This window comes from Drosophila elegans, unplaced genomic scaffold (assembly GCF_018152505.1).
Source record: "Drosophila elegans isolate 14027-0461.03 unplaced genomic scaffold, ASM1815250v1 contig_183, whole genome shotgun sequence".
Lineage (NCBI taxonomy): Eukaryota > Metazoa > Arthropoda > Insecta > Diptera > Drosophilidae > Drosophila > Drosophila elegans.
In genome coordinates this window covers 10,966,124-10,989,016 of record NW_024545550.1, presented here as the reverse complement: position 1 = coordinate 10,989,016, position 22,893 = coordinate 10,966,124, and the positions used below count along the sequence as shown (strand labels likewise).

The following is a 22,893-nucleotide window of genomic DNA, read 5'->3' as shown; positions in this document are numbered from 1 at the left end:
CAATTAAATGTTTTGATATGGCTGTCGCACAAACAAATAAACTAAGGATTTTAGATACAAAAGAGGAATTCAATGGCAAGCAGGAAGTGTGATTGAGTGATTGTTTGATTAACCGCACTGATTGATGTGGCCACTCCTTTTTGGCTCACAAAAAGAAATCCTTCAAGCGATGGCCCAAAGCGGCTGCTAATATTAAGTATGGAATTTATTTTATTTGATGTGTTCTCAGATTTTATTTGGAGATTTTTAATTGAACATACATCCAAATGATTAGCTTCACAGAAAATAAATTGCAAGTAGTGATTTAATATTAACAGGTCAACAAACATCTATCATTTGTTCTATTGAATAATGTACATTTCATATTAAAAATGGGTAAATGGGTAAAAATGGGTATTTCTTTTGTTGTAATGACAAGGTTTAATTTTGTGGTACATTAATAATAAATTAAAAAAATAACCTCTACAGCTTGGTGTTAAAGTCATATATTTGATTTCGTGTAAAAACTTAAAAAAATAAATTTAAAACAAATTGAAATATTTTTTGGGTCACTAAGTGAATGACAGAGCGTTAAATTAAAAATGAAAATGGCTCAACCGGAATTCAAGATACCATGCAACATATAAGACATTTTTACGATCGTTTTATTATTGTTTTTATTAAGCTCAGTATGACTATGTATGCATTTCCTTAATAAATCCTAGACTTACTACTATAAAGAGCAGTTGTTCAGAATTTATTGAACAGAATCTGCCCAACCCAGTGTAATTAAAGACATTTTTTCCCGTTTTCCAAGTCGCATATATCTAAACGAGATAATGAAAAGTACATAAAGTTGTCTGCCGACCTTGACTCTTCGCCGTCTTTTTGTGCCAGCCATCTTTTGTCTTGATCTTGGCCGAAAGAGCTACGTGTTGTGGTCGTAGGACACACCCAGATGCATCACCCTAGTGTCCACACACCCACAGCCAAGTCTGGTTTAACCCTTTTGTCGAAGTCAGACCACAGAAGTGCATAAGTTATGTTTCATATTTTATTTCGGCCCACGCCTGACTATCCCGGTGATTCTTGGAATCCGCTTGAGTAATAATTTAGCCCGAAATAAAAATTTATTAAAAACAAAAGCAGACCACAGCCAGCTAAGGCAAACACAGACGTGCAATGCAAATAAATAAACCCAATGAAGAAAACAGAAATTTGTTTTCTTAGTTTTCGGCCCCTGAGTCATCAGTTTGCCTAATGTGCCTCATCGAGCCCTACATCCCGAAATTTCCAGAGAGATAGATAGATGGTTAGACACTTGATTTCAATTAGCACAACATTGAAGTCAGCCCAAATAGACATTTCAGGGGGAGGTTCTGGGGCATAGGAGGGGGCATACCGATTGCGATTCTCAAAACAGATGTCCATGTCCATGTCACTACTGACCCTCTCGAACGACCGGCGCTGTCATTCAGCAGTCGATAAAAATCCAATAAAAAGCTACATTTCTTAATTTGCATGCTACATAAAAGTTGGATCCAAACTACGGGGGCTTCGACGTGGGAGAAGTTTACCCCATCCATAAACTTTAGGAATTATATGCAAAATTTGACACACTCCTAAAAATAAAATCGGTTCAAGAGTTCCCTTTGGGAAAACAATCTCAAGGTAACCTATACTTTTAATAACAATTTATAGATTTGTGTAGTTTTTTTCCTAAAAAGTATTTTTCTTAACAATTCCATTGTTTGATTTGGTTTAGTTGGCAAATTGCTGCCAAAGTTCAAATTTAAACAGGAAAGAGTAAAATAAATTGAATAAAATAAAAGAAACCCAATAGCACTATATTCAAAACTGATTAAAATAATGAGAAAATTATGTTTTTATTTTTTTTTTCCAAAAGTTTTTAAACATTTAACATTTAAGACAAAGTAAGTAAACAAAAAAAAAAAGAACGACAAAATAAAGTATTCTCAACAAATTTAATCTTCAAATGCAAATTGTTTTGATCAACTGAACTTGAATATGTCATAAAATAAAAAAAACAATAGATAATTACAATTGTATATTTATAAATTGATTAATCCACAAGGCTAGTATTTAATAGCTATGTAAAAATGATAACAATATAAAACAAAGGGCATGATAAAAACAAATACACCACAAGGAGGTATGATTGAAATGTCAGGCACTGATTGTTACTGCTCTTATATAGTTTAATATGTGTCACTTTACTTTGAATAAGGATTTTTTTTCAAAAGTAAAATTTACAAAAAAATTTACGGATTCAAAAGCTTAGGTATTTATTTGAGAAGCATCATAATCAAATGCCCTATTACCATAGAGTCGTCTTGCACACGCGCACCATTACTTTATGACTTTCAGCTATAAAATTAATAATTTGTTTTGCTGATTTATTAGCATGGCAAACACGTTCACACGAGGGCAACGAACGCGCCTGCGCGCAGAGCTTTCAGCAGAAATGCAAAAAAACAAAGCTGGTAAAAAATGTCAAAATATTGGCGACCAAAATGCCAGTGGCCAACGGCCAATGGCCAATGGCCAATGGGTGCTGCACAATTACCAAAACAAAGAATTGCCTAAAGGCAAACATAAACACGTGAACTTGTCTGGCTATTTGCATTTGTCAAATAAAAATCTGAAATGGAAATTTAAATCAAAAATGCGGACTGCACTTCATTTGTTTTGTTATTTTTTTTCGCCTTGAGTTAGATGAACTTTATGGCTGGCTTTTGAAATGCAAAGGAGCAATATTTCGACAAGTGGAATAATGAAGGAGCAGGTGGGCTAAAAAAGTTCAAGAAACTCAACTTATTCTGTTTTTTGCCATCAAACTTTAAATTCGATTTTGCTTTCTTGCGAGATGCTGGGCGCTGCCCTTCGGTCATAACTTTCGTTTTGTGTTTGTGTCCTGTTCCTGGTTCAATGGAATCGCAATATTTATTTTGGCTATATATTATTTAATTGCGTATACGCAGCGTTTAACTCCGGCCACGCCATCATAACGCTGACTTTCTGCTTTTGTCTCCCCACTTTGGAGTCGTCGCACGTTCGGCCTGCCGCATCACGTAATAATGAGTACTTTCCTGCCCTCTCCACGCCCACGCCCACGCCCAAGATCCTTGGTGCTGGAATAATAATAATAATACTTATTGCACTCAGGTCGCCCGTGTAGACAAACAGTTATGGCATTTAATGGCCAAGCAAAACATGAATCCATGAGGACAGTCATAACTTCTGTTCGGCTTTGTTCCACCACCAGCCATCAAACGAGAGGAAAAGCAATCAAAAGGCAACAGAATCCACTTGGGACACAGACTCCCGACTCTCGACTCTCGACTCCCGGCTCCACACTCCGCCGCTCCAAGTGTATGGTACTTCAGTTAATATTCATTGCAAAGTTGAATTGTTTATTGCACTCGATGAAAACCGCTTGATTAAATGCACCTGGATTGTCACTGCCACTTCCGCCATCGCAGCGCGATTCAATGCCCCTTAGTAGCTCAGTAGCCAAAGAAGTTGAAACCGCAGAGCAATTTGTCCGGCCTGCGGATCCGCAGGATGCCGAACTGGAACACCGACATGTCATCGTCCTCCGCCATGTTCATGTCCAGGGCCATCAGCTTCTCGGCGGCCAGCGGATGCCACGAGCCGAATGTGCAGGCGGAGTTCATCTGGGAATAAAGCAAGCAAGTCGATGGCTCAGCATGGGACAAGGATGCGAATAAAAGGAATTTTCAGGCCCACCTCCTTGCTGTAGTAGTGACAGCGGCCATTGAGCCGCGTGGAGGGCACATACTCCACGAAGTCCACCTGCGGACAGTGAGGCAGGAGCAGGGCCAATCCTGGAAAAGGATACCACAAGAAATGTGATTAAATGATTACAATTACAATAATTGCGGTTAAAACTTAATAGATTTAAATTAAAAGTTACAGTGCCAAGAAAACAGAAATAGTTGCTTCCAGTTAATTATAAAAATTTAAAAATGTTTTTTTTACTTATAAATATTTATTAAACTTTATAGTTTGTGGTATTTTGAACGGAGTCTTCATGATTCACTTAATTTATTTTATTCCCAATTTTTTACATAGCAGAGAAAGATTAGTATATATAAGCTTTTGATCGTCATGAAATTATTTTTATACATTTGTTTGTAAGCTTTTAATAATTGTAATAAAAATACTTGTTATATAATTATTACCATATTTTTAAGGGACCTTCATTTTCATTATGTACATTGGTATTTACCTATAAAACCGGAACTGGGCGGATTCCGGCTGATCGGTCGGTTTCCGGCAAACATTTGCAAGCTCTGCCACAGCCGCCAAACCGAATGGGGATCGATCAGGAAGGCGCGTGACTTGGGATACCGACGCCTGTATATCTCGTAGTTGGTAAACAGATCGTAGTCCGCGCTGGTGAGCCAATCCTCCAGGGTGCCATTGTATTTGCCCGGATCCCAGGCGGCAATCGTTACGTTCCGAAAGATGGGAGCATGGGTGAAGTCGAACTCCGGCTTGGTCACCACCTGCGGAATGGGGAGAGGGGTGCGGAAAATGCAAAATGCAAACTGCAATCGAAAGTGCGGAACTGGGAAACTGCGTTCCAGCCTACTTGCGAATTCACCACACGAATTGTGGTTTTGCTGCCAACATCCACCTCGTGTCCTTGCGTTGGCGCATGATTGAATCTCATCACAATGTCGTGCGTGTCTGGGGGCAGGGCGAAATAAAGCCACAAAAATAAACGGAATTAGAGTAGACGGGTAAATCAAATCGATCACCGGGCGGCCTCTTCCGACTAATTGTGCATGCAGGCCGTTCGCTGCCGCCACTGCAGTTTTACATACAAAAGTTCTATAACAAATCAATGCGTAACAATGTTTTACATAACATTTTGCGCCTAAAACGCTTAAAATATTGTTGGACTAAAATATGAAAATAAAGTTAACAAAGAATATTTAAAGAACTATTTTAGAATAATTTTTTATTGTCTCTCCAAATTTTTTTCAATTTTAATGAAAATGTTTCGTAATACTCAAGACGGCACTTCGAGAGATCGTGCCCTATATTCTTAGAAATTGAAATAAATATCTGAGAAGGAATGTTATGTGCATGTGTGGACTAAACTGATGCTGCAGCCAAGCTGTGGTCAAATTACGATTGCACTTGAAAAGTGCTGATCCTTCATATTTGGAAATAACAATGTTACCCAGAGTACAATGGGTACTCTTATATATGTATACTACAAAAGCTAGAAGACTTAATTATTATTATTTTAAGAAATAGGTACAAATATTTTGGTTATATTTATAATATATATATATTTTTATAAAAACATTGCAGTTTTCTCACCGATAAAACGACCCAGTTTGGAACCCGCCAAGGAGCCCGCACTGGAGACGATCGCACAGGTCTTGATGTCCTTGAGGTTGCGAAAGAGTTTCTGGCGCGGGAAAAGCCGGCCGAAGGGCAGCTTGTTGAAGGGCGCATCCTTGCGGCGCAGGACTCGCACGCCGGCCTCCATGACCAGACAGGTGGAGGGGTAGTACTGCTCCTCGAAGCTGTCGCCGAACACCGGCTTGTAGTCCACGTTGTAGTGGTTCGCCTGCGACTCGTTGACCGACTCCATCATGGCCTTCTCGAAGGTCTGGACAATGCGCTGCCGGAACTGCTGGGTCTTGTTGTGGCACAGTTCCGAGTGCTTGTCATGGCAGAGATACAGCTTGGGGCTGAGGGTGAGCTTGGTGTTCTTGGACACCTTTAGTCGGGGATGTGGAGCCAGTTTGGAGGAGTTGATGGCCGGACTCTCGCGACTCTCCACAATGAACTTCTCGCTGGGATTCCAGCGCACGTGGAACACACTGCGCGGCATGCGATTTCTGGCGGTGCCATTATCTGCGTAAATTGCATTTCCCCAATTACTTTGCGCAATCGCCTTTCTGCATTATTACATCGAGTTGAATTGATTTAATACGCACCGTTGCCGGGCTCCCACGAATTCACCACACCGGGTTCGCGTCTCCGCTGAGCTTTCGCCTCGTCGATTCGCTCGCTTTGAATGATTAATGCGGCGCACACGATTATAATGAGGCTGACGAGGAGGGCCTGACACTGACCCGGCAATGCGCGTGTCGCTCGCCTCATTCTCCACTCATAATACGCTATTCGAACGGGGGGCTCAATTAATATTTAAATGAGACCAAGATGCTGGCCTTTCGGCCACTGTCAACAGAATTTTTAAAGGGTTCTATATTCAAAACGAGCCACCTCACATTGGAAAGCACACACCACACAATTGATCACTACTATTTTAAAAAGGCACAATATATTCCAAAATATTCACACACTTACGATTTGGCATTATAAGTATTAAAAGGAAAATACTTCAACGTAACAATCAAAACCTAAAAATGAAGGAAATGTTATATTTAAAATAGATAGTTTTGCAGCTCAAACTTAAACCTTATTATTTAATAAATTAGCATTTCATTTTAACAGATCATAACCAATTTTACTTAAAAGATGCCTTGCAAAATCGCCAATCCAAACTGTAATTATTAAAATTAATAAGTTTTTATATACCATATGCTTTTTGAAAAGTCCTAATTCACAATTAACAAAAATTAGGCCGCTTTAAAATACTTAGTTTTTAACAAAAGAAGCATTCTTGCATTAAATGCAAAAGACTAAATGGGCCAAATTGGGCCTTACAAGTACAAAACAATTAAATAAGTTTACCCAAGACTGTTTGCCTTGCCGACATTTTCCAAACGATCAAACTTCTGCTAAGAAAAGTAATTGAATTTCCCATTATTCGGAAATTCGCAACTCATTTGCCGTGTCAGTGTCAATTAGCATTGACCTTTTACTACTTGCATTTAGGAGGCCTGAGTAGAAATTCGTGTAGCTGTCAGTTCGCATAAAAATTTCCTGACAAATAAATGATTTCGGACATGTTTGCAATTACAGTTTTACGTTCTGTGTGTGTTGTTTTTTCAGGTGGCGCCAAAATAAAAGTATGCAAAAATAACCGCAAGTGCGCTGGGGCAAATAGAAACACACAAGTTGACCGTTGTCGCACAACTCGTTAACACTGGGCAAATATTTGGCCCCACAAGAATACACATTCCTACGGCGGATAAACACGTACCAAATGTGCGTTCTCACGCAGCCCGCAGAAAAGTCGGAAAACAGCCGGAAAAGCGAAGGATTTCCCGGGTCACGCGTCCGCGGTTCGAACTTTCCCTTTCGCCAGCCGAAACGTATCTGAAAAGTCCGCGAATCGGCGGCACAGTGCCCTGGCCAAAAACAGAGCCGAAGGATTCGGATGCGGAGGAGCTTCGGAACATCGGAACTTCGGCAGCGGCATCCCGATTGCCTTCGTACTTTCGCCACTCGTCCTTTTCCCCCCTATTGTTGGTCGCGCTTAATTAGAGTGCTTGTTGTTGTTGTGGCTGCCCGCCGCTGATGTTGCCGCCGATACTACCGCTAAGCACCTGCTTTGAGCGGGCCCGGAAAGTGAAAGTTATACAAGTTATATAATACAATGTCGTCGGGGGTAACCACTTCCACCAGAACGAGCCAAGCAGCACCTTAAACGCAAGTGCGTGCGAGATTTCAGAACATGCTATTCGCCACCGTTCGCTGGCTTTTCTGTTTTTTCTGACTTTACCGACTTTTTCGACTTGATTGCTGCCACTTTAGCCGGCTTGCTGCTTCAGGGAAATCAAGATTTTCACGCAAAGCTCCCCTGATATGCATAGTTATTTTTTCCATAAAATGCCTATAACTAAGGGGGCAGCCTTTAATTGAATTAAGCTCTAACTTTTTTATTTAAGCCTCAAACAAATTTGATTACCCAACTCAAACCTTTTCAATCTATTTCAAATTTTCTTCTACTACAAAAAACTCATATTTAAAATGATTAGTTACTACAAAACTTCTTAAACAAGTATTTATAGAAAGTATTAAAATCAAAGCTGAATTTTACATGTTCAAAAAACTTTTTAGGCGTTCTGATTTTATTTAAATTTTTGTAATCAGGCCAATCCTTTTCGTTTATTGTCTAGTACATTTGATTATTGAAAAAATGTATATTGGTTAAATAAATAAGTGAAGAACGAGTTTGAAATCGAAACTGAATTTCAACATTCTTTCAAAAACGGAAAATTCAGTTCACATACAAACACTTTACAAGCTTAATCAACTTAGGCATTCGTTGTTTAAATCATTTTATACTGTCATCTCATCCACTTTAAACATTTTCATCCGTTTTTATTGTTCCTCCGAGAGCTTCTAATTATTGTGCTTGTTATTCGTTTTTTCCGACCATAATGCCACGTTGTGCAGAGTGAAACCCACGGGACTTGGCACGTGTCGATTGACCTATGACCCGGGATTCTCCGCCACATCCCAGTAGGAAGTCAAAGACATTTTCTCGTATATATATATATTTGTTTTGTTTTTTTTTTTTGTTTGCTTTTTCGGTTTGAACAATAATTATTATTTTTGTAATCATTTATTATTCATCGTCATAATCATAATAATTTTTCTATACAAATACATTCAATAACAACAATTTATTTTTTATTATTTTCGATTTTTTCCGTTTTTGGTATTACGTTTACGTCATTGTTTAATTATTTTACAATTACCATAATTATGCCAGTTGCCATTATTATTACGTAGTATTACTATTTTCCTTCTCCGACCACTTTGAAAATCATTTTCATTATTTTAGATAGTTTGGCTGGGGGAATTTACTTTCATTTCGTTTTTTTTTTGTTTAAATTTTAGCTTAAGGACTATGAAATTTCGTTTTTACCGTGTTCTATTTTTGGATTTTTCATTGTTTTTTATTTATAATTTGTTGATTTTTTCTATATTTTCTTTATCCTTACGTTTTGTATTTTCTTTTAATAACAAGTACAGAAGATTTCAGTTTAGTTTTTTTAAAGTTTTTAGCTGTCTCAAGTGGGATGTTAGATTTTACGTTTCTTTATCAGTTTTTACTAAATTACTTTTATTTGGGAGGGGCTTGTCATTGTTGGTTTCGATTTTTCACTATGCAAACTTCTCATTCGGGAAATACTATGGTTAGAGTAGTCAATTTTATGGAGACTTTTTGTTTTTGTTTGTTTGCTAGCTGTGTGGCTTTCCATTAAATTAGTCTATGTTTTCATTTAATTAAATTAAATTTGACTTGACGCTATGAATTTCGTTTATATTAATTGGTTTGTTATTTATTCGCCTTTGTTCGGTTTTTCTGTGCATGCTTGCATGATATCAAATACAACACATTTTAACGTTTCCATTGTTTTTTATATATTTTGTCACTTTTGTCCTGGCACACAATTATGTAATTTCATTTGGCCTAAAAAGAATTTTGTGTTTCCAATTTGGTTTCGGTTTTTAAAAATCTCTTTTTTTTACATATTTTAAATAGTTTTTTTTTTCTTTTGGTTTTTGTAAAAAATAATTGCTAGCGTACGCTGCAGCGGAGTTTTGCTTGGATTTTGCTTGTTATTTTTCGTTTTGGTTTTTTCGGTTTTTGGTTTTGCTTGTGTGGCAGCGGCTAATCAATTACAAAAATTATTGTATAATTCGTGCTAATTGGTTATTGATTCGGATTTGGATTTGAATTTGAATCGATTGTGTGTGTTGGTGTGTGAGTGTGGATCGCTTGAGATGGTGTCGATGCGATGTCTACTATAAAGTACTGCCCACGCCCATGCAAAGTCGATGGATTAGATCTGCTGCTGCTATGATTTTTACCCACGTTACATACACAATTCAACTAGTTTCGCTATGCACAAGGGAAGTCGCCTCGTCGTGGAACGAATTGGCGTTAAGATCCTCGTTCTCCGGTGCCTAAAATTTAATTCGTACATACGCTAAATGCCCGGGATCGGATTTGGGCTCGGGATCGGGATCGGAATCGAGTCGCATTGACGAACAAACAAACCGGAATGCCCCCATCCAACCGCCTACGAATCCGAATCCGCGAGGCCTACTCCAGTGTCCTTCTCTATTTATTGTTTACATTTAAATAAATTAACATTTAATTTATTATTATTTAGGCATCTATTCATGTTAACTATATTATATATATCAAAAAGTTTTACAAAAGTACACAATAATTCATAACAATTTGCATTCTATATGCGCGCAATTTGTGCCAGCGGCTGACTCTGCTTTCTGTTCCTTTGCTGTTTTGTTTCTGTTACCGTTTCCATTTCCGTTTCCGTTTAAATTTCCATTTTCGTTCCGCCATTGAAATGTTTTGATAACGGTGATAACGGTGTCGTTCTGCCCCGCCTTTCTCGAACTTTCACGCTCCTTGTTTTGCTTAGAAAAGGTTATGCATTCGCCCCAATGTACAGTTACCCCGTTGACGAGCCGAGATAAGTGAAATGCTACATTTTGGCCACGTTAACTCATACATTTTGGTATAATTATGGAAAGAGTTGCGCAAATGACCACAATCGAGGGAAACTTTGCTGAATCATAAGAGCGAGAAGTAGAATATATAGTGTATGGATCCTGCGGTGATGGAACTGTGCCGATGGAGTCGTGGCGAATTGCTCATACGTAATCTGTATTTACAAAGATTTATTGATATGGGGGCGCTAACCGGAGAGAAATGGAGGGTTCGTAATGAAGGCTCGTTATATCGTTTACGTTTCTACTACAACATCTAACAAAATCCATACCATCGTCCTTCTCGTATCCTGCTTACCTCCTCCTAAAGTAATTTCGTCAGTTTTTTTTTTGTAATGCAAACTTGTTGTGGAAATTCGTGTTGGAAACGTTTCGATTAACCAACGGAAAAGAATTCCTAATAGACTTAAATCCTGGTAACTCTGACACTGCCTGCAGTGGGTTAAACCGTTCGATAATAGACCTCAGAGAAAAAGATCGAACAAAACACATATTCCCAGAAAACATGGAAGGGTATCAAAGAAGTGAGATTGGGTTGGAGTGGAGTGACAGGTGACAGCTGGTAGGTGAAATGTTGAAGGTGAAAGGTCGAAGGTGAAGGGTCGAAGGTGATTGGGTGAGGGAAACTAACTGAACCATTAGGAGAGTGCTCAAAGAAGGTGTCTTTCTATATCTGTGACAGTGTGGGCGAGTGTGCTCTATCAGAGGGTTCTCTCAAATTGTTTAGTTCTTACTTTAATAGTTAATAGTTAATACCAAATACGACTAATTATTTCAATATTACTTAATTATATACGTTTGGTTTTCTGTTTTCGCCGTTAGGGGATCTCGTTTGGTTTTTTCTTCTCATAGTTTTCATTTTTTGCTGCAAGTTATGTACGATAAGTTGTTAAGACAATATATATTATATAAATATATATATTTCATATATATAATTAATATATATATATGCTACATAGAGTTCACTTTATTACAAAAAGTATTATTATTCATTGTTAGTATTTATATAGTAGGTATATTGTTGTTGTTGTTGTTTCTGACCACGCCTCTCTATCTTATTTTGGGGCTTACGTTGCACATTTTTGACTATATCTATCGTACATATATGCAATTACATACATGTGTTATGTGGCGCATGGTTCTATATGCTGGTAATGCTTCCGTTTGTTACCCGAATCCAAATTTCCGCTAGAATCCCCTTTGCTATGTCGTCGGTCGATGAATCTTAAAGATACGTTTTTACTGTGCGTTTTACATACTCTTCTCTTATTTCATTTTTTCATTTTTCATTTTGGCTCTTTTGTTTTTTTTGGATTATACAAATGTTTACGTTTCCACTTATTTATTTTTAAACTAAATAAAGACATTTTTAGACACTTTTGCGGCTTCATTTGGTTTTCCTTTCCCGTTAATTGTTTTAATTGTTAATCAAATCGCGCCCACCTTGACTATAGTATTTTTCCATACACATGCGCATGTGCATATGTATTTGTTTAAACTAATTTAAGTAAAGTTCACGTTTCGCTTTTTCTTTGAAAGGTGGTTGATACGCGGCCTATACGTTGTTTTTTTTTTGGTTTTTCTGACTGAAATTCTGTCCTTACTATCCTTGGATTTTCTCTCAATTTCCTATAATCGCTTTTGCCGTTTTCAAATTTATAGTCTAGTAAATTTGGATTTTTCTTCTCGTTTTGCCTTGTTTGGTTTTCTTAGCTAACCTAAATGTTTTTTGTATTTGTGTTCGCCAGTAATTAAAGTATTAACTATTTATATTTTTCGTCGCTATCCCCTTTTATATTTTAGTTGTATGCGTTTTGTTAAATGTCTTCTTGTTTTTTTTTTTTTTGTTTCTTTTTATACTTCCGTTATCGTTTATCTAAAAAACCTATTCTTGTGGCAGTTGCTTTTTGTTTAATTAAATATTCATATTCTTTGTTCTAATTGTAATAAAATATGCTATTTTGGTTTTGTTTCAATAGAGATTTATAATTAATTCATGCTTGTTTTTATTTCGTTTGAAAGAGGACCATAAATATTTAAGTGATTTCTGTTTTTCGCTTCGTTTAATACGCATACGCATTTCATGGTGTGTTTTTGTGTGTGTTGCTGTGTGTGTGTGTGTGTGTGTATCTGTTGTTTGACCATTGCTACATCAATAATGTATCGTTTCTGATTTAGCTATTATTATTAGTTTTTGGTATCGCTTGTTCACTAGAGAGAGGGAGTCGTCATTGTTGTCCTGCCACTGCCACTTCCACTGGCACTGTTTCCCCTGGCCGCATACATTTTGCAGGCACTATAAGGCGCCGCTGCTCAGACAGCGCCACCATCTCCGCCACCAATCGTTGATGTTGTAGTTGTAGTAGTAGAAGTAGCGATAGTTCCTAGTCCCAATGCACCCTGCCCCCCGACTCCACTGCATTCCTCCACTTGCGTCCGCCCGTTCCTTGGTTCCCTTCTCGCCTTTGAACTTGCTGCGGCTACTAAAGTATCGCACTTTGCTGCAGGTCAACCTGTACGAGTGCCAGGACGTGGACCACAGCCAGTACCTGGGGGGCAGGTCCTTAGGCTGCTGCTGCTGCTGCTTTTGCTGCTGCTGCTTCTCCTTAGCCGCTGCCGGAGTCCTTTGCCCGCTGCTGCGGCTCTTCACCAGCTCCTGCTCGTGGCAGCTGGCCTCGCAGGTGAGCGCCTGGCGACTGCCCGGCTGTGCCCGGTGCCCACCACCGCAGCCACTGCTCCACTGGCAACCACTGCTCCACCGCTGCCTGGCCGCTCCACAGCTGCTCAGCAGGCCGAGCAGGGCGCTCAGCCAGATCAGCAGCTGCGTGGGAGGCTTGGCCACCGCCTCCGTGCCGGAGGCATAGTACGGAATGGTGCAGCGCGTGGTCACGGCCGGCACCACGGCACAGTCGCCGGAGAGCGAGGCCGGCGGCATCTCGCCCTCCTCGTCGTAGTAGAAGATGCCCTCGTGGCGGGCGTAGTACGGCAGGCGTTCGATCAGCGCGTCCACGGCATCCGGATCGCCGCCACTGCGGCTCACGTTCCGCAGCGCCAGAGCCACGCTCTTGGCCCGAGCATGCTCCCCGGGCGGCGAACTGAGCGAGATGGTGATGTTGTGCACTCGGCGGGTGGAGTTGCTCGCATCCGCATCCGGATCCGGATCCGTTCCCTGGCCGAAGTCCGGGCACACGGTGCAGATGCCCGACGACGGGCCATTGCAGTAGCTGTAGCAGCAGTCGTTGGGGCCGTAGCTCGACTTCTCCAGCTGCGCCCCTGTTTCGGGTATGTTTTGATCTGGCAAATATAGTACTTTATATATATATATATCTATTTCAATTCCTTCCTGTTCCTCACCTAGGCAGAGAAATGTCGGCTCGCCGGCATATTGGGTGGGCAGCGCGGGGGCGCGATCGGCGGGCAGCAGGTAGGGGCACTTTTGTTCCACGGTTTGGCAGACGCTCAGACACGGCCGGATACGGCGCCGCTTACGGAACTCTGTCTTGCGTGTTGATCTATGACGGATACAGCAAAATATATATATATATATTTAAGTTTATTACTATAGACTTTGGTGTGCAAATAAAGTTTTTGAGATAACAAACAAAAAAGATATATAAATATATATTTTATTGTGCTGGTTATTTAATAAAATGTGACCATAACTTTGCCTAATTTACTTAATGTTTAATAAATTTAGTTCAATAAAATGTAATTATAATTATCCTATTATAGTTAAGGTTCGTTATTGTGTATAGCATGACTTCTTTTTTACTTATATTTTATGCGATTAATGGATTTTAAAATGTATTTAGCTTATTCAATTGCATTTAAATTTATTCACATACATTTCAGTGATTATTTATTTTATTTAATTCAATAGGCAGAGCTAGTTATTAAACAATGAAAGGAAGTTAGTTATTCATTGATTATCTACTATGCACTTTGAACACATCGAATGCTTTAAGAAGATAAACTTTATTTAAAAGGGGTTTAAAAATACAAAACTAATTAAATAAACGAAATAATACAACTTTGTAGGTATTTATAATCAAATTAGGCAGTGATAGATTATTAATTAGCTCAAACGTTTGCTCACCTCTTCTGTAGTTTTGATATCACTGGATCCGTGGCTCTGGGATCCGAATTATTGGCAGTCGATATGAAATTATTGGATTGTTGTTCGGCCTCGGCCTCCGTGTTGTTCTCCGTATCCCTATCCGTATCCTTCCTCTCCGCCTCCCTGTCCCTCTGGCTGTCCCCCTCTCCATCCCCATCTGTATCCGTATCCGTTTCGACCTCGGAGTCTGCATCGGGTGCTGGTTCGTCGTCGTCATCTGGCAGGACCTGGATCTGTAGCTCCGCTCCTCCGTGACGGGGCTTAGACAGGCCAACAACATCGTAGAATGTCTGAGCCAGGTCCCTGCCAATCGCCTCCTCCACGCTGCGGTCAATGTCCTTGTTGGCGCTGGCGTTTGAGTTTGAGTTCGCATTCGCAATGGCTTTCGCATTGGCATTCGCATTCGCGTTCGCATTGGAGCTCTTGTCATGCTTCTGATTAATCTGATGCTCGTTCATGTTATTGCCGTTATTTGATTTATTGTTATTGCTGATTAATTTCAGAGATTTATGCTTGATGCCGTCCAGCCGGTGGTCCGTCGTCGCCATCGCTGCACTTCGCGCCGAGCGTTTGCTCTTGCCGCCCTGGCCATCGTCCTTTGGCTTTGGCTTCTGCTTCGGCGACACGTCCTTTGGCTCGGCAAAGTATGGCACTAGTGTACTGCAGACCCAGCGACGATATGCTTCCTGCAAAACAAGCAATTGAAAAGGCTCATCAATTATGCAGGTCCCTGGGCCACATTTAAATTATTTCGATCGAAATGGGATCTCGCCTTTGTGTTGTGAGAGTTTAATTGAAATTATTGAATTACGGCTCAATTAGGGGTTTTCCCAGCTCATCTATATATAATATCTTATTTATATGCGATGATAAACTGTCTGTGATTTAAAGGAATCTGTATCGGTTTCATTTTCCTAGCTAATTATGTGTATAATTGTTGATGAAAGCAATATAAATGCAAGGAGAGGTCTCTTTTTTATAAAATTAGAAGAATTATTTTATCGTTCGTTTCTCTTCTTGTTTGTCAACTAAAATGTTTTAATCTTAGTCTTTCATCTTATAAAATTAAAGGTATTATATTCTTGTTCGTCTCTCTTCTTGTTTGTTAACTATAATTTCTTAAATCCTATTTCGTTCGACTCTCTTTTTGTTTGTCAAATATAAATTCATATCAAAATATTACTATTGTATTATTTATAAGAATTATTTTCTCTTTCAATTCTCTTCTTTTTGTCAACTATAAACTCATATTAAAATGTTTGTATATTAATATCAGCATGAACTTAAACATAACTATTTTGAGGTTTACATGAACTTATCCAGAATGTCAAAAAAGAATAGCCATATCATTCAACAGCTTTATTATTATGTTATTAAATTTTATTCTGATAATCTTTCGGTAAAGAAAAAACACAATTGAATAACGATGAGCAGACCTCTTTATGCATACTTTTATAAAAATCCATTTCATTCTGCTATAAAAGTGCACACAAAGCGTCGTACTTATACTCGGCTTTTATATAAACAGTTATGGAAATTCCTCCCGACGACTCTGCCAAAATTCAGCTTCGAATGGTTGCCTCGGCCATAGAATGCACACTCCACATATTAATTTTGCATCTACCCATCCATCTGCCCATTCACCTTTCCCTCTGCTCCTCCGACAGCTTTTTCATTTGGCAGCCAATTTGTTGGAAGGTAGGGAAAATATTTTTGCTTATTCTATGCTGCTGTTGATTTTTGCTGTTTCTGTTTGTTGCTGGCTGGCTGGCGTGTGCTCTCGTTGTGATTTTCTATTCTGTCAGAACTATTGCAGTAGTTTTTTGGAATTTACCGCCCTGCCGCCCAACGTTTTTTTTTTTTGCCCATAACTGTTGGTCAAAGGCAAATACCAAACAAAACAACTCTTCGCAGGCTGGCAGAGAAATTTGATTCAGGTGAAATTTTTGCTATTGGCCAACATTTCTGTGGCTATCAATGTGTCTGCATTGCCATTACATTTTGCCTGCAAGGACGTGGACGCCAGAGGAATTTACGTTTTCATTGATTTCCAAGGTTCGGAGCGAGAATCCAAAGTCATTGGGTTTTTGTTCATCTATATTTGCATATACTGGTGACTTTGGTGCGCAGGCAAAGGAGCAGAAAATATGCACAATGTATATCCAGATTCTTGATTGCAATTGCCCCAAGTTAAAGTGCAACACAGTGCATTGATTGTCTAAATCAATTATCGAATATCGTGCTTATGTGCATTGAACAAAGCACTGCTGGGCAAAGGCCGATTGCAAAACACAACACAACACTAATTGAATTAACGCACTGCACTCCCTTCATTTCGTCCTTAATGCGCCTTGCCTCTAATATTACCTACTACCCGTGATAACCGCAAAAGCGTGCACCGCATTCATAAATCACGTATACGCACTGTTGGCCTGCGGCTGCAGTTGGCAAGGCTAATTGTTTGTGTTTGCCACCGCTGTCACTGCGGGCAATAGTGTTTGGGGCCAGTAAAAAAAAAGCGAAAATTAACATGCCAGGCAAAATTTAAGCTCATAAAACTACTTATTTTCGTCTATGTCGGTAGACTAGTTCGATCATCAGCGGCACTAAATTCGACCGGATTATCTGATATAGCCAAAACATTGGTGAGCAGTTCATCAAGAACTATACTCATTTTGTTTCGGCCATGAAAGACAACGACCCCATAAACTCAGCGAGTGTCTGACATTAAACTACAAATACTCGTATACAAATAAATATACCAACGAATGTGTACAGTAAGAAAAGAAAAAACTATTGGATAAAACCTTTATCAAATTATATTAAATAAATATTCATAAACAATAATAAGTAAACCTTTTCTTAATGTTTGATAAATAATAATAAATAATTCTTCTTAATATGATTACCAAATAGAAAGATTTTTCTAAGAAAAGGGTTTACATAAACGAGAATATGGTATTATACATATATTTATAACATGTACAACATTTATTTATTTATTATTATTTATTTATCCTTAATTTTATTGGAAGAGGAATATTAGTCTATAGACTAAAATTGAAACTATATTCCTTATTTTATTTTCTCTGTACCATATATATGGATAAAGCTAAGGATGGCTGTTGCTGTGGTAACTTTGAGGGCTTTCGGCCTGCGTAGGCGGGATCGTCGTCACATCTCCCTTCATCAGGCCCCCACTTGCTAAATTATTATTTAATTACAAAAAAGTATTCCCCATTAATAGGACACCGTCGTGTAGTGTTCTTCGCGGCGAAACCAGCCATGCAGCCGAACCGTGTGGCACGTGGCAGATAACTTGAACCCGACCTGTCCCATCTGGTATACGTATACGTACATATCGTACATGTCGTATGTGCGCCTGCACTCTGCACTAAATGAATTCCGACGCCCAAATAAAAAGTCTCAAACGGCGAACTCAATTAGAGGGTCCCCAGGTGCAGAGATAATTGGAGCCTGTGCAGCTAGATGGCGCACAACTTTCTCACGGAGGAGCTGCAAAAATCAATCCGAGCTGAAGGAGTGGATTTAAACTCATCCCCGGCAGCGCAAAGCAATCCATTTAAGCTTGCCTTCATTTAAATGCGGGCCGCAAAAGTCATTCCGCACGCAAAATCCCGATTTTCGTCCTGTTCGTCCTTTTCGGCCATTACGCCGACATGACACAATCAGCATCAGCAACGGCATCGGCATCGACATCAGCAGGGCCATGCAGGCAGCCTGCAGCAAAAGGACGAAGATGACGATAAGGATGGGGATGCGACACACATGCGGGCAGTAAATAAGCCGGAGTTTTGCCTGCCCATCGACGTGTGACCTTTGCGCCGCGTCCTTCGCACTTCCTGTCACCCAGATTCACTTCCGATTCCCCAGGCCGGATGGAAATGGGCATACTGGATTGTGGCTTAAAATTTTTGCCAACCCAATATGCGATAATGAGTCCGATGTGCCGGGCTTAATTGGAAATTCAGATTAGGCCATGAAATTCTAATTTAATATATGTATATATATTTATTCCCAGTGCGCTGGGCCAGAGTTTTGCCGGTTTTACAGCCAGCCATATCAATAGAAATAACGTTTATGGTCGACGTATCCAGAAAAAATAACTTGTAACTTTGCTCGCTCCGTCGTAAACATTAATGGCTAACCTAAGGGTTAAGGGGTCAGAGGCCATAGAAAGGCGACAACAAAGAAAAGGGAGTGAGCAACCTTTGCCACTGACCATCAGTCAGTCAATGACCGTTTCATATGGCGAATAATTGAATTTTTGTTCGTCTTTTTTTCGAAAAAGAATGAAGGCAAGAGAATTCTTTTTATATTTGCCAAACGGACCAGACATTGCGTGTGGGTTGATTTACGAGTTTTCAAATGGCTGCCATTGCCGTTGCCATTGCCATTGCCGTAGTCGGGTTTTACTATCATAATTTCATAAGCCGTTGAACCAAAGAAATAACGCAAACATAGCCCAGGCGCAAGAGTAATAAAAAATATATATAATAAATATATAAATAAGCCACAGGGCACAACCCAAACAACATGGCGAAAATTATACGACTTTTTTTTATAATGACGAATTGGTTTGACATGGCTGACTAGCTACCTTATTTGTTTATTTTTAACAAGTTTATTTTGAATCCCAGGATAACAATTTTAACAAAATGAAATAAATAAAAGTCAAATATTTTCTTATTGCAGCAGTTAAAAAGGGGTTTTCATTTAACTTATTTTTAAAATTTAAATTATTTTAGGAAAAAAAGAACAACAGCTTAGGTCTTAAATTTACTTCAAATTAGCAGTTTCGAATCTGACAAAATAATTATTATTAGTATGCCCTTTTTCGGTTAAAAGCAGCATTGTTGGAGCATCAAACATGTTTAGTCATTGCTTTCATTATTTTCGTTTCGATAAAGTCAACCTTGTTATTTACGTTAGTCAATAAAGCTCAATTATGGTCATTGAAAAAACAAAAACTATTGAATGAACGAAACCTCTTTACGATGACCAGCGAAATGGGAACAACTTTGTTTGTCCTTGCATATTGTTTGTGTTATCGATTCCCCACCACTCGCCCCAAGTCAATTCACAATTCGATTGGCTTGCTTGAGTGTATCAAAGTTTATGCTCCTGCATTGGCCTTCAAATTCATTCGCAAACTGGCTGAGACATAAATATTTTATGGCTTTCTAAGCGCACTCATTCCACCGCTAGTGTGGGCGAAAAATCCTCAACTTCAGCATGAATTTAATACACTTTCATGAGGGTCCTTTGCCCACTGACCAACTGGCTGACTGGCTGTTGTGGTCGAGGTCCTGGTCAGTGTGTTATGGAAACGTGACTGAATTTGGCAAAGATTTGCGCAGCACACCAAATGCCCTGTGTAGGACTATGTAATGTAATTGATATGGCCCACACACACACACACAAACATTGTGTATACGCTGGCCTACAAGACCTTCACACACACACACAAAGCAGCTAGGCATTTCCTCGTATGTATGCAAATAAGTTATGATTTGATTTGTACCATTGCAGTGAATTTATGAGTAGTAAGAGCCCGGCATTACAGCTGGCTCTTCGACTCTTTCGGCTCTCGTTTTGGTTCGGCAACCATTCCGATTTCGATTTCCATTGCTATGTTGTTGCCAATTTGCATAATGGCTCACGAAACGATGCGTGTGTGTGTGTGAATGTACGGGTGTGTGTTTTGGTTTGTGTGCGAATTGCCGCCTACATAAGCGTGCTACAGATTTTTATATGTGCAAAATTTAAAACACATTTATTAAAATTCACTCCATAAATAACAATCAACCATGATTTCTACAGCCATTAAATGCAAATTCGAATTGTCCCTGGTTATTGTTTCTGCAGAGTAAATACTTCAATTATGTCAAGTAATAATAATAACAATTCAAAGGGAATTTATTTGAGTTGAGGGTGTTGCTGGAAACTCCGTTGGTTAAGTAACCATATGTTGGCTGTATAAAACAATGTTTATTTATAATTAACGAGTATTTTTTAGACAGTTTTTAAGAAGTATTGAATAAATATAAAATAATTCTTAATCAATATCAACTTTTACCAAACTATACTGAAAAGATGGAAAATTAATTTAATTGATTATCCGAAACATAGAAGCTTGTTAAGCTAAAAGTTGCATTCACTGAAACAAATAAAAGGAAATTAAAGCTCAAAGAAATTGAATAAATATCAAATGTATCTTAATTGAATGAGTAATAAACATGGTATGGTATTAAAACACAGTTTACCAGGAACATTTTCCATTGAAAGTCAAACGAAGTGTTCTGAAAAATGTAGTAATAAAAAGGGGCAAAGTGACACCAAATTGGTATATCCGTTTCGCCGGATATATAGTGTGGTATTAAAACGCAACTTGGCTGGATATCTTGTTCGGCGTGCATTTCAATGGAGCAGTGAAAACCCGCTGAACTATGCTGTGTGTGTGTCTGCTTATTTTGTTAACCAGCTCAAAGTGGCCTGGCCACAGTGGCTCCTCGCCCACGCCAACGCACTTGACCAACTGTGGAACTATGGAGCTGTGGAACTATGGAGCTGCGGCACGTGTTGTCGCATTGGCTATGGCAATAAGCAGAACACACAGCGTGTCCTGCCCCATTCCATCCCATCCCATCCCATCCCCTCCCCTCCCGCCTGTGCTTAAGTAATGCCTGTGCTGTTGGTCCAAGGATAAACTTTTATTTTCCATCCATTCGCCGAGTGTGTCGGTGGGGCGTGAGTGTGGGTATGGGTGTTGGGTGTGCGTGTGGGTAGTCCGCCTTCTTGCGGAGCGGTTTTTGCAGCTTGCAACCAGCGAACAAACGCCTTGCAAGGGCCATTATGTACCCATCTGGAAAAACCCATCCCCTTCGTCAGCACTTTCTTTCTGTGTTACTGGTTTGTGTTTCCCTTTCGTTGGCTGGTTCATTGCTTCGTTTGTTTTGTTTGCCACACGGTCACGTGTTACCTACAGAGTGCAGCGCATAAAGCTCTGTAGTATACCCATCCCCATCCCCATATCCACACCTACACCCATCAGAACACCCATCCCATTTGCCAGCCATCTACGTGCTGCAACCGACAAATACAAAATTTAAAACCGCAAAATCCCATAACAAAATGCCAGAGCTGTTGGCGCTTTAACAGCGGCTGAGAGCGCTGAGGTCGCCGGCCAACGGGGCGGATGAGTGTTTAAAAGGGTGTCGCACCAAATTATCATGAACATTTTTTGGCACATTTGTTCAGCTGCTTTGCTGTACTGTCCGCATTCGTTTTGCCGCCTTTCCATAATTGTCTACTGTTTGTTGTCTGTTGTCAACGCGGAGTGCGCTTATAAATCGCTGGCAGACTCGGCTAATTGGGCAACAAAATGCTGCCCTAGTCGGAATTTAATTGCCTGTCATAACTGGCCACCAACATTTGCTATTGTAAATATACATTCTCGCATAAATATATTGTACATACATATATATATATTTTCATAGCAGGAATGTGGGTAAATTTTTCAATTAACGTGTTTTCTTTGAGTCCGTCCCAGCTCACTCGCTTTTTGAATCATTTTGTGTCAAACGCGAAACAGTTGAAATGTCAACCTCTGGCACTCTTTTCTCATTTCTCGCCCCCTTTTCTGTGTGTGTTTTACGGGGCCGAAAAGAAATTTGCATATTTAAGTGAAATTTACGTTGTGGCTGATGTGAAATGTTTATGACGGATATGTTGGTCGACAAGTGTTGGAATTTATGTACCCAGCGCTGCATACATGCATAAACATTAAAGCAAACACACACTACTCACTGCCAGTATATTCAAACAGATAATGTACGCATTTGGAGGGGCATTGCGGAGGGATTTCCATTTGACAAGGCTTCCTAATTAGCATTTGGTGCTCCTTTTAACGAGCCAGTTGAGTTGTCCACTGGAGTATGGACAAACACATTAGTTAGTATTTAATTAGGTGGGATGTCCCCGGAAGATAGAATTTTTTTTTGGGTAGAATGCGTTAAGCTAATTGGGAAAACTGGGTTATATATTGTGGGCAGTCAGGGAAAACTCCCACCAATTTGTCTGAAAACACTAAGACAAAATGGTATATCCTTTTGGACCTGTTTAATTTAAACATTATGTTGGCGTAATAGCTTTTATTTATATAAATTGGAGAGACTTGCTTTAAGTTGAAACTAAAAATTTGTTTAAAAGGGTATTTTAAGTGTGCTCTTATATGAAACTATTTAGTTAGTGAATTTTATAAAAATTAAACAACAATTTTAGATTTTTTATTATTATCATTATCATTA

The 22,893-nt window shown here is 39.4% G+C and overlaps 2 protein-coding genes across 4 annotated transcripts in view; both read right to left on the bottom strand.

The window, feature by feature from the left end:
• Nucleotides 1-3,392: 3,392 nt before the first annotated feature.
• On the bottom strand, nucleotides 3,393-8,478 carry LOC108144892 (beta-galactoside alpha-2,6-sialyltransferase 1). The gene is made up of 8 exons (XM_017270053.2): nucleotides 7,157-8,478; nucleotides 6,358-6,410; nucleotides 5,985-6,167; nucleotides 5,359-5,901; nucleotides 4,619-4,716; nucleotides 4,253-4,532; nucleotides 3,751-3,848; nucleotides 3,393-3,677 (listed from the first exon to the last, which is right to left on the bottom strand). Exons 2-8 carry the CDS (start codon nucleotides 6,365-6,367, stop codon nucleotides 3,507-3,509), a joined length of 1,383 nt encoding a protein of 460 aa, XP_017125542.1. The 5' UTR covers nucleotides 6,368-6,410; nucleotides 7,157-8,478; the 3' UTR covers nucleotides 3,393-3,506.
• A 2,215-nt stretch (nucleotides 8,479-10,693) lies between these two features.
• The window catches only part of LOC108144408, a 37,058-nt gene continuing 24,858 nt past the window's right edge, over nucleotides 10,694-22,893 (bottom strand). For all 3 annotated transcript variants that reach the window (XM_017269245.2, XM_017269246.2, XM_017269247.2), the window contains 3 exons: nucleotides 14,543-15,249; nucleotides 13,801-13,958; nucleotides 10,694-13,740 (listed from right to left, as the gene is read on the bottom strand). In XM_017269245.2, coding sequence (XP_017124734.1) covers nucleotides 12,743-13,740; nucleotides 13,801-13,958; nucleotides 14,543-15,249 — 1,863 coding nt within the window. In that variant the 3' untranslated portion in view covers nucleotides 10,694-12,742. The remainder of the gene's footprint in view (nucleotides 13,741-13,800; nucleotides 13,959-14,542; nucleotides 15,250-22,893) is intronic.